The 12764-nt window shown below is 39.9% G+C and overlaps 1 protein-coding gene across 2 annotated transcripts in view; it reads right to left on the reverse strand.

The window, feature by feature from the left end:
* ARMC2 (armadillo repeat containing 2) overlaps positions 1-11593 on the reverse strand; it is a 105666-nt gene extending 94073 nt beyond the window's left edge. The window contains exons 1-4 of one of the 2 annotated variants that reach the window (XM_019443034.2): positions 11375-11487; positions 5791-5837; positions 3892-4152; positions 3344-3416 (exon numbers count right to left, since the gene is read on the reverse strand). In XM_019443034.2, coding sequence (XP_019298579.2) covers positions 3344-3416; positions 3892-4109 — 291 coding nt within the window. In that variant the 5' untranslated portion in view covers positions 4110-4152; positions 5791-5837; positions 11375-11487. Of the gene's footprint in view, positions 1-3343; positions 3417-3891; positions 4153-5790; positions 5838-11374 lie in introns of both variants that reach the window. The other variant, XM_019443033.2, reaches the window with a different exon arrangement.
* Positions 11594-12764: the final 1171 nt, after the last annotated feature.

Here is a 12764-nt window from a genome sequence, read left to right on the forward strand (position 1 = left end):
AGTATTTATTGCATATTGGTTCATGCTTACTATTTTGGAACCCTATTTTTGCCATCTGCAATATAAGAACAAGCATAAGAATATAAGATACATTTTGAGACAGTTGGGGTCATTTGGACATGGACTGTGCATTAAATGATACTACCGAGTAATGTTAATTTTCTGAGCTGTGATGATAATGTGGTGGTGATGTAGGAGACTGTCCTTGTTCACATGACATGTAAATTAAACTTTTATGGATGCAGTCTTAAAAGATCTGCAACTTGCTTTCACATAGTTCAGCAAAAAAAACACAAATAGTTCATCAAAAACAAACACACACACAAATATGCATACATGCATAGTAATAAAAATCGAGAAGCAGGGGCGCCTGGGGGGTTCAGCTGGTTGAGCCTCCAACTCCTGATTTCAGCCCAGGTCATGATCTCAAGGTTCATGAGTTTGAGCCCCGCATTGGTCTCCATGCTGATAGCACAGAGCCTGCTTGGGATTCTCTCTCTCCCTCTCTCTGCCTCTCCCCTATTCATTCTCTCTCAAAAATAAATAAAACTTTAGAAAAAATTGAAAAGTAGCTTGACTAACACCCCAATTCCATGAAAGTCTAAAGGACTGGTATCGCCAGGTACTTATGCAGCAGGGCTATAAGGGGAGGTGACTGAAATAAGGAGGACTGGGTAAAAATCCGTGTAACTCCTTCCCTCCCAGTTCTGTGATGTCAGGCCACATGGATGGGAGATTTGTTCTGTAGAGAAGGTAAAACAGAGGATCTCTTAATCAGGCTAATCATACAGAGTTGAGTGTCACAGCGGGCATTGGTGGTATAGTGCTAAGCATAGCTGCCTTCCAGAGTTGAGTGCCAGGGTACTTATTATAAACATAGATACTAATTGAATATTTACCTACTGAATGGTAGACATTCCTACCTTCATTCTCCAGCTGGTTCTTGTAAGTTAGCAACCAGCTTTTATCCTGTAGGCAAGAGCTTGGAAGATATTCTAAGATACTTCCAATAAACTAGCCACAAGAAAATTCCTAAAGTTACCACCATTGGGGCTTTCACAAACAACACAGTCCAGCTAAACTTCCCTGATATGAGTAGGTATCACCTACCGGTTGATCAACCTATTTCACATGCTTCTACTTCCAAATAAAAGCAGCGAAACAAGTAGCATGAGCTATCAGGGGAGAGCCTCTGATATGAAAAACAGAGAGCAAAATAAACATAAAAATGCAACAGAGACACAGAAGGAAAACCATGTAAAGACACAGGGAGAAGATGGCCATCTACAAGCCAAGGAGAAAGGCTCAGTAGAAATCAGCCCTACTGCCACCTTGATCTTGGACTTCTAATCTTCAGAACTGTGAGAAAATAAATTTCTCTTGTTTAAGATGCATGCACACACACAAACAGCAAAAATTTTAAAGGGAGAAGGAAACAATTCAAAAACCAAAATTATCACTAATATACTCAGACAAGATGATACAACCATGAAACACAAGAATACTATATACATGTGTGTGTGTGTGTGTGTGTATATATATATATATATATATATATATATATATATATATATATATGTATGTGTGTGTGTGAATATACACACACACACACACACACACACACACACACACACACATATACATATGAAAAGATAACTGGGGCACTTGGGTGGCTCAGTCAGGTAAACTTCCACCTTCAGCTCAGGTCATGATCTCGTGGTTTGTGAGTTCGAGCCCCACATTAGGCTCTGTGCTGACAGCTCAGAGCCTGGACCCCGCGTAGGTTTCTGAATCTCCCTCTCTCTCTGCCCCCCCCCCCCACTCATGCTCTGGCTCTCTCTCTCAAAAATGAATAAACTATAAAAAAATGTTTTTAAAAAAAGAAAAAACTTTGGGGAAAAGCTTCTGGAAAATTAAAAATAAATTTTTTTTAAATATGATAGCAGAAATGAACAGAACTCAACAAAAGGATTAGAAGATAAAGTCTCTTCCAAAAAGAGAAGGGAAATAAAAATTTAAAAAAAGAAAAGAAAATTGAAGTACAAGTCCAGGGAATCCTATATTGGAATAATAAATTCCAGAAAGAGCAAACAGAACAAAAAAGAGGGAAAGAGACACCAAAATAATTTAAGGACCTTTCCCAGAGTTGAAGGGCATGAGATTCCATTGAGAATACCCATCATGACAGACAGACTAATACAAAGGTCCATTGTCATGGAATTTCAGAACACTGGAAACAAAGAGAAAAATCTTACAAACTTCTAGAGAGCAAAAACAGCCATCAAGGTCTCAAATAATGTACTTCCCATACACCCTTTCTCTAGAAGCTACTGGAGCAAGTATTCCAAAAGCAAATCAAGACAGAGAAAAATCTGGGATACAGGAAACAAGAAAGCTATCACAAGAAGGAGAGCTACATGTGTGCCAGGTGCCCAGGGTAAATGGTCTGAGAGAAAGTGGGCAAAGTTCTTCAAAGAGATTAATCAATAAAATACCTCATGTACCTGAATATATGAAGGAGATTTAGATCTTGGAGAAGAATTTAGGGTTGAAATGGTAAAAACTAAAAAAGCAAGGCAATTATTAATACCAGGGAAAACAAAAAGTGGTACAAGGAAGGAGAAGTAATCATCAATAGTTCAAGGCTCAGTTATAAACAGGGTTTATATAATCACAGAGAAAAGAGATTAACCAAAATTATGATGTATCTATATTGAGAGTAGCAGTGGGGACAGAAAAGATGAATGTGTTGTAATGATGTGTGGGAGGACAGACAAGAGTTAAATCTTCATCTTCCTTAGTGAGAAGTCATTAGATAATTCCTCAGTCTCATAAGCCAGAGAGGAGCAAGACACTGTTATTTAAAATTTTGGATGTAAATACCAAAAGAATGTGCTAAAAGAGTTTAAAGTGAGAACCAATGGGAAGGATAAAATGAAGAATAAGAGGACAGGAGACCACTGGAATGTTTTGGGTAACAAATCTTTGAAACTTTATGTACACATATATACAATTTATTTGTATACATAACTATTAAAAATAATATACATGCATAACTTTAAAAAAACCCAAAAAATTGTGAAAAACAAAAAAATGTTGCAAAACATTCTGTTTGCCAGGTCACTGTATATTTCTAAATTCTTCTTTATTATGAAATTATAGATAAATAATAGAAGTGTTTCATTAGACATGAAATATATTTGAAAAAAAATAATAAATTGCTTTCATATTAAATTATTAATATACTTAGGTCTATGTGATCCTTTTCTTAGCATATATAGGTACTGATTCCAAGTATTTTGGGCCAATTCCATTTCACAGCACTTAAATATAAAGTACTCACAAGCTCTAGCGGACTGAGACGAGCACTGGAGATAGGCCTGGAATCAGATGACTCAAAACTGGATGCATGGAGGCTAGCAGAGGAGATGGAACAGAAATATTAGTTTGTGAAGAATCATTTATTTCTAGTATGTTAGTTAACTTTAGCCCAAAACAAGTAAAAGCATTTAATGCATAAGCCTTGAGGAAGAAGCAAGTTAAAAAAAATCACAGTACTTAGGACATTTTATTAGTAAGTCTTTTCATTACTTTCAGGGGGATTAAAAGTTACCGAATAATGAAGAGAAGAAATGTATACAGTGATTTTTTAAAAAGCTTTGTTCATATTGCTTTACAGATTTGCTATGACAACCACTATTTACCATTTTAAACCAAACAACTTCTGGGACCCGAGGTCTGGACTTAATCTTTAGGAATCTTGAATAGATACAAGGGGTGCAATTAGCAGACATCTAACTTTAGAAAGCAACTATCCATAACTAGAATTAAGGGAAAATGTCATCTGGTAGCTTACATATCCAAGTGTACAGGCAAGAGAAATGTCATTACCTAAAGGAGGAAGGAGGTCTATTTTCTGGTGTTCTTGAAGATGCAGGCCCAAATAGCTTTCTTTGGTCTTCCCGTGGTGTAAATGGTCGTTGGGTCCTAACTGTTCTTAATGCATTTCGTGCTTCACTTATGATCTCTGCACTGGTCTTCTGCTTGGACATAGAAGGTCGATAAAATGGATCCAGCTTTTCTAACTTTTTATCATTTGGAGATAGCATCTTTCCTTTTAAAATAAAATGTTCTTCAGGTAGACACCACACTCTGCAAACACATGGTACAAAATGTTAACTGTTTTCACCCAGGACTTTAGAAAGGAGTGCTTACAAGAACAGACACTCAGATCAATGTAATAGAATAGAGAACCCAGAAATGGACCCACAAACGTATGGGAACTAATCTTTGACAAAGCAGGAAAGAATATCCAATGGAATAAAGACAGTCTCTTCAGCAAATGGTGCTGGGAAAACTGGACAGCAACATGCAGAAGAATGAACCTGGACGACTTTCTTACACCATACACAAAAATAAACTCAAATGGATGAAAGACCCAAATGTAAGACAGGAAGCCATCAAAATACTAGAGGAGAAAGCAGGCAAAAACCTCTTTGATCTTGCCCGCAGCAATTTCTTACTCAACATGTCTCCAGAGGCAAGGGAAACAAAAGCAAAAATGAACTCTTGGAACCTCATCAAAATAAAAAGCTTCTGCACAGCGAAGGAAACAATCACCAAAACTAAAAGGCAACTGACAGAATGGGAGAAGATATTTGCAAATGACATATCAGATAAAGGGTTAGTATCCAAAATCTACAAAGAACTTATCAAACTCAACACCCAAAAAACTAATAATCCAGTGAAGAAATGGGCAAAAGACATGAATAGACACTTCTCCAAAGAAGACATCCAGATGGCCAACCAACACATGAAAAAAATGCTCAACATCACTCATCATCAGCGAAATACAAATCAAAACCACAATGAGATACCACCTGACACCTGTCAGAATGGCTAACAACTCAGGCAACAACAGATGTTGGCAAGGATGCGGAGAAAGAGGATCTCTTTTGCATTGTTGGTGGGAATGCAAGCTGCTGCAGCCACTCTGGAAAACAGTATGGAGGTTCCTCAGAAAACTAAAAATAGAACTACCCTACAACTCAGCAACTGCACTACTAGGCATTTATCCAAGGGATACAGGTGTGCTGTTTTGAAGGGACACATGCACCCCCATGTTTATAGCAGCACTATCAACAATAGCCAAAGTATGGAAAGAGCCCAAATGTCCATCGATGGATGAATGGATAAAGAAGTGGTATATATATATACAATGGAGTATTACTCAGCAATCAAAAAGAATGAAACCTTGCCATTTGCAACTACGTGGATGGAACTAGAGGGTATTATGCCAAGTGAAATTAGTCAGTCAGAGAAAGACAAAAATCCTATGACTTCACTCATATGAGGACTTTAAGAGACAAAACAGATGAATATAAGGGAAGGGAAACAAAAATAAAAACAGGGAGGGGGACAAAACAAGAGACTCATAAATATGGAGAACAAACTGAGGGTTGCTGGAGGGGATGTGGGAGGGGGCATGGGCTAAATGAGTAAGGGGCACTAAGGAATCTACTCCTGAAATCATTGCTTCACTATATACTAACTAATTTGGATGTAAATTTTAAAAAATAAAGTTAAAATATAAGAAAAAAAGAAAGAAAGGAGTACTTAAACTCATCCACACATGCTTAAGCCATTCCTCTATAACTAAACTAGAAAAAGTCACAAACATTTTTTAATTAAAAATCTACCAGACAGTTACAGTTACAAGATCAGGGTGGAAAAAAAGCTTTCAAAAATATAGGTTGATGTGCACAGTTATGCCTGTGGGAATATACTTACTCGAGGGAAATGATGTTCAAGGAAGAGAGCCAAGATGAAAGCTAAACCTGGAGAGAAAGACGATAAATCGTGAAAGAAGACAGACTAGGAAGAGAAAATCATCTCATATTCTCTAATATGTTAAACAACAACAACAACAACAACAACAACAACAACACTGGAGGGATCTGTTAAAATTTTAACTAAAGTTTCCTTTCCCCCCCTACTGTCCTCCACACAAACTGCTAGTATAAGGTTAGATTTAGGCAGATGAGTCCTATTTCCAAGCTATATTTGCTTTTCTAAATGTGGTTTGTAAACTCAGGTTAAGTTTCTGCCCCACCTTTGCCCATGATGTATTTGAATGAATTGATTCAAGTCCCCTTCAATTTGAGATAGTGTCTTAGATGAATAAATGCTAAATATCAATATCAAATATCCTTTTCCAGGCTCACTCTCTCAGTTAAGGAGTTAAAGTCATGTTCAAGGGCAATGAGAATGCAGATCCTTCTTTTTTTTTTTTTTTTTTTTTTTTTTTTTAAGTAGGCTCCATGCCCAGCATGGAGCCCAACACGGGGCTTGAACCCAAGACCCTGAGATCAAGACCTGAGCTGAGATTAAGATTTGGATGCTTGGGGTGTCTGGGTGACTCAGTCGGTTAAGCATCCGACTCCAGCTCAGGTCATGATCTCACAGTTCGTGGGTTTGAGCCCTGTGTCAGGCTCTGTGCTAACAGCTGGGATTCTGTGAGTTGGATGCTTAACTGACTGAGCCACCCAGACACCCTGAGAATGCAGATCCTTCTTAAATGCTGATGTGTCCCCATGGAGGTCTGGTTAACATGGCAAGACACTCTACAGCTCTAAACTTTAAAAAGGGATTTTAAAAACATAACTCTAATTAGTATATGGTAATAGGTGTTCATTAAAAAAAAAAACAGTAACAACTCAGATGTCCTGAAAATGTTATATCTCTAAGGAGAAAGAGGACTGGAAATTATTCCTATATTTCAGTGCCCAATTTTAGAATAACTTCTGCAAAAAAGAAAAAAATTTTTGTGACATATGCCCAAGGAAACTAAAAAGACTTCATTTCCATAAGTAGAGTCAACAGATGATTCCTTAGACAAGTAAAGAGGATTTACTATATTATGATTGTATACATTAAGTTGTTATATAACAACAGACAACAAGAACATGTGTTTCATTCTACCCAGGCCCTACCCTAAAAGTTTTTGAGGAAAAGAGCATGATGAAAACCACAAACAATATGCCATTCCTTTCATATGGAAAGGCCCAGTGAGGTAAAACAGTAAAAAATTACTTTAAGCAGTCATATTCTAGGAATTTTTGATCTAGGATTTTGAATTTAAGCAAAGTCTCCAAAATCATGTACATTAATACAACTAACAAAAACTATGACAGGCCAGGGGCGCCTGGATGGCTCAGTCAGTTGATTTGTGATTCCTTTGGCCCCACATAGCACTAATAAGTCTAGCAATATCAAAGGTAATCTGGCAAACAATAAAGATTAGACAAAGTGCTTTGGATGAGTGATAATGGACCATCATTCCTGACTGAGGTTCTATATTTTAGTTTGCATAGAAAACTATACTCTTTGATGGAGTAAGGGAGCAGGAATATTTACTCAGGTCAAATGCTAACAATTTTGTACTTTATTTGGGCACACAGGAATTTAAATTGATTAAATATTGGAGGAAATAATATAGATAATGGGCTTAAAAATATTTTTGTACATAAATTTTGCCACTAATTCTAACACAACTTTCTCTCTCCCTCTTCCTTTCTCCTCCTCCCAAACCTTACCAGTTACATTGTGAGAAGCAGTTTCAATAATGTAAGATCTATTGTAAGATCTAATGTAAGTTAATCTATTATTATTATATTAATGTTAATATGTCATTAAATAAAATATGGAAATGTTCAGTGATATAAGTGAACTGAGTTAGAAGTGTGTTTTTGGGGGGTAGGGAAGTATTTTTTTTCTTTATATTTGTTAAATTACAAATTCTTATCAAAGAGGATTTTTGCCAACTTAAACAATCACTCAGAGTTTGAAAGCTTGTCTGTTTATAGTAAAGTACACCTGAACTAGAAGACAATAGTATCACAGAAATTTTAACTTTATAAAAATTCTCCTAACAATTGGAACAAATCCATTCAGTTAGTATGGATTAAATACCAAACACTATGCTAAACAGTCTCGAGTACATCCTCTCAGTTAATCCCTACAGCAGTTCTGTGAGGGAGGGAGTCTTAGACAATAGTACAAAAGCTATGACATATGCCCAGAGATGATATTCAAACTGTTACTTATGAGATGGGGTGGGAGGAGCAGGGCAGTCAGAAGCCCTGGGGCTACAGCTATTTATGCACCAATATAGAGACACGCCAATATTTTCACAACAGGAGCAGCTTCCTTGGAGTGTGCAAGTTAAATGTCAGCCCTGCTTCCAAATAATCTTAATACAATGTAGAAACTGATGGGGTCAATGAAAAAAACTGAGATAACTCCCATGTTATTACAAAAAAAGGAAGGGATTTCTGACTGGGAGAAGGTGTCAGGGAGACTTCCTGGAGGAGCTGGTCCTTGAGCTGGGTTCTGAAAAATGCTGAATTTGAAGCATGAGGCAATGGCTGATATCAGGGCTGCAGTAGAGAAGGAATTTCCAGGAAAGTCAATGAATGAGCCAAGGCAGAGTGCCAAGAACATATGGGGTGTGTGCTGGACAAGAATGAGCTCTGGAAATATAAACTGGAGTTGGACCAGAGAGAGAATGGAATAGCAGGTCAAGAAAATAAATAAAAGCTGCTGAGCAAATTAATTAATAGATTTTGAGGCATGATGTGATCCGGCAGGGGTGGGTAGGACGGAAAGGAAAAAGACTAGAAGGGACAAAATCAGGTAGTTCTTGTGTAATCAGCCAACTAACTCTTAGAGATCCTCAAGGAAGCATTCCTGGACATGCCTCTCCCCCTCCTCCAGCCTCAGTTAGGTGTTCCTCCTCCATACTCTGCAAGGTCACTGGTTGGCCTCTATCAGTACACCTTCCCACTGTGCTCCTGGTGCTGCCTCACCAGACTCTGAGCCACAATTCTTTATGTGAGGCACAGCTGAAGGTGTGGAGGTCAACACTCGTAGAATCGCTGAACTTCATTTTCAAATATAGATCTAAGAAATATCCAGCTGAAGGCAATATGGCTTCTTTCATTGGAGACATTTGTTACAATGGATTAGAAAGGCATATGGGACTTTATCTCAAATGGTATCTGATTCTTGATGCCATGTGGTGATATGAGATCAAATTCAGTCCCCTTTTCCTTCCTTGCCTTTACTTCAAGTTGCCTGGCATGGAGTAAGACTTGATAAACGGGGTGATCTGTGAATGCAGCATGGAAAGCCTGAGATAAAGGAGTAAAGGCAAAACAAAGGGAAGAAGAGAGATGAGAATAAGTGAGGGACAACAAGAACAGAAGAACTAATAGGATTTGGTGTCGGAGAGGACAGGAAGGAGCCAGAGGTGACACTTTATGCAAACCTGAAGGGGTGGGATCAGAGGGCAAGGGGATCTTTTTTAAAAGAAAACAGGAGTAGACTTTGAAGGGAAAGAAGAAAAAGGTTGCGTTCTGTCTTGCAACATTGTCCTGAGTTTACGACGTCCATAGGATCCCTAGAGGATGAACACCACCCGCAGTAGGATACTGGAAGCTGGAGACCTTCATTTTTAACAAAATATTTCTCACTCGTTGGGGGAACATTTCAGAGTCATTATTTGTAAAAATTCATAGTTCATTATAAAGACCTGTCTTTACCTTTGCTGCCAGTAGTCACCTGAACCAGAGCCTTCTTGCTAAACGCAGCACTGCACTATCAAGATGTCAGCAACAAGAGAAAGGCTGACCATCTCCACCCCTCTATTCCTTGCAAATCAAATGCAGATCATCCTCAGTTTATAATAGAGTGACATCCTGAAAAACCCATCGTGAGTTGAAAATATCATTAAGTTGAAAATTCATTCAATACACCTAACCTACTGAATATCATAGGACAGCACAGCCTAAACATGCTCAGAAATACTTACATTAGCCCCCAGTTGGGCAAAATCATCTAGCACAAAGCCTATTTTAGATTGAGTGTTGAAGGGCTCATGTAATTTATTGAATACTATGCTGAAAGTAAAAACCAGAATGGCAGTATGAGTACAGGATGGTTGTAAGTGTATCAATCATTTACCCTCATGATTTCATGGCTGACTGGAGGGCTACCACTGGCTGCCACTACCCAGCATCACAAGAGAGTATCATAGGACATAGTGCCAGCCCGGGAAAAGATCAAAATTCAAAGTATGGTTTCTACTGAATATATATTGCTTTCACACCGTTGTAAAGCTGAAAATTTTTAAGTTGAACCACTGTGAGTCAGGGCCATCTGTACTCAAGACCCTTTCCATGATTTTGAAATACTTTTCTGTTGATCTGAGCACCCAGAGGGGTAGTGGTTAAAGTGCAGTGCTGGAACAGGGGCCCAAATACTCTCTGGCAATTCACAGCTAGGTGACCTTGGCAAGGATTGTAATGACTCTAAGCTTCCTTTTCCTCATCTGTAAAATGACGACGGTGACAATAATTGATTGCCCCATAGGATTGTTCTGATAACTAAATGACATAATTCATGTAAAGTGCTTTAGCATGGTGCCTGGCCCTTAAGGAAAAGTTAACTACTACCCAGGCACTATGTCATAAAAGGATACAATAAGAATTCTCCCATGCATAAAAAAAAAATGCATTTAAAATAAGAAATGGCAAAATGAAAGTAAATGATGTTTCTTCAGTGTTTCCATAAATTTTACAAGTTAAAGTTTAAATGAGGAGTGTTTTTTTATGAAAAGGGAGAATTTTCAATAGGTATTTTATCGAATATCAGGTAGGCCAAATCAACAACTAATCAGTTTTGTAGATTCACAAAATAGGATACAAACAGAGTGCTACTTGCTTTTCTACCAAGTTAAAACAATTCTAGGGATGGAAGGCCTGCTGTGATAGTCGTGGGAACTGACAATAAGAGGCATTATATGTACATACGATATAGTTTAATGTATATTGTTACACACACCTTTATTTATTTATTGGGGCCCTCCTCATCTGTTGCCTAAAAGGGTACAATCTGTGTGACGGTGGTGAGGTCGCTGTCTAGACAAAGCCCCTTGGTTTACCACTCTGGCATCCAACAAGTATTTCCAAGCTTCTGTTAAGCGCCATGCACTTAGCTAAATGAGCAGTGTGCAGAAGAAATAAGGACAGCCGCAAACCGACCCCGAGAACATACACAGGGCCTCTCTCCCCACATTGGGGGCAGAAAGGCGCACCAGGGCAGGAGAGGTCCCCGGTGAACCCACGAGGGACGCCTCACCTCCCGTGCGGACAGCAGCTTCCCTACTCCTGGCAATGCCCCCTCCTCCACGGGTTCAGGCCAGGGTACAGCGTGGTCACCCTGCCTGCCAGCCCACCCTCCTCCTGGCCCGCTAGCCCGCCCGCTCCACTAGGCCTGCCAGCGTCTCCATGGTAACCGTACACAAACTACCTACCCGGGGCGCCTGGGCCGCCTGCCTGCTGAGCCAGGTCGCTGCTGGGCGGGCGGAACGGGACAGGAAATGAACTGGGAGTGGGCGCAGGGAAGGGGGCTTCCGGCCAGCCCCAAAGTCCCTGTGATTAGCGCTGGTGACATTAACAGCTGCGGAGGTTCAGCTCATCCTTGAGCTCTCCCGAGGCAGCGTCTGCCGCGAAGCCGCGGGCAGGGTGGGGCGGGGCGGGGCGGAGCGGCGTGGGGTGGGGCGGGGCGGGGCCCGGAGAGGCAAGACTGGGAGGTCTCCCGGCGTCGCTCGGCCACTGGGCCTGCGCGGGTCACCCACAACACCCACCCCCCCGCACCACCGCCCCCGCCCTTCACCGCGCATGCGTAGAAATGCTGAGGCTCTGGCGGTCGGTGCGTTGGCGGGAGGATCCTGGGCAAGAGCTGCGAGCCGGGAGTGCGCTGCATCCCCCTGGAAGACGGGTGGCTAGGAGTTACCTTTTAAATTAGCAGCTTAGGAACCACATTTGTTGACACCCTACGAGAACTCAGCACCACTATTAAGTAACAATATGCAGGACGGCAGCTTAGTGCTTTAGGGTTAAGAGTCAGGGTATACTCATTCAAGTTGCAGGGCTGTATAGACGACCTCTCAGTTTCCTCATGTGTAAAATGAAAGGAATTAGGAGTACCTAGTTAGGTCTTGTGGCTGTGGCAAGACTGAATGAGAAAATAGACACAAAGCGCTATGCACGTGGCAAGGAATGAATGTTGAACTGTTAGCTATTTTTAAGCCCTTGCATGGGTGCAGCGCTTTAGAGTTACAAAGGGTGTATATTTTCTTTTGAAGCGTCCCTGCCACTCTGACCTAGCAAGCCTGGTGTCCCCATTCACAGGAGACAAAATAGGGTTCCAGGGTGTAGTGAGTGACAGTGATAGATTCAAGTCTTGGCTTCCCATAGGCAAACATTTTTTGTTCTTATTGCGCCATTACCGTTGGTTGGCAAAAAGTACCCCATTTATATGTTTTTGGTTTAAATTCTATTCTCTCCTATTTAGACTATTCAGCAACACTTTATTTACAGTGTTAAATACAAGTGAGACCATAATCACTCCATTCAGGTTTGCATTGCGTTTTATAAATATGGGGATTTTTCAGCTGAAGTGTTGTCAACATAAAAAATGCCACATGCCTTGGTGTTAAGTATCTTGTAAAGAATAATTAAATTGAAAATATTCTTGAGTGCATATTATGTGTAAGGCATCATGCTAGCTGGGAAATACTAACCGAAAACTAAAGGAATGTAAGTATTCTTCAAAGTATCCAACAGGACTTTACACATAGCAGACAATACACACTTGGTTGGGTAATTTTAAGATCTGAAGCGAAGTATTTGTGTTCTTCC

The sequence above is a fragment of the Panthera pardus genome, unplaced genomic scaffold, assembly GCF_024362965.1.
Source record: "Panthera pardus isolate Hobbes unplaced genomic scaffold, ASM2436296v1 HiC_scaffold_17, whole genome shotgun sequence".
Lineage (NCBI taxonomy): Eukaryota > Metazoa > Chordata > Mammalia > Carnivora > Felidae > Panthera > Panthera pardus.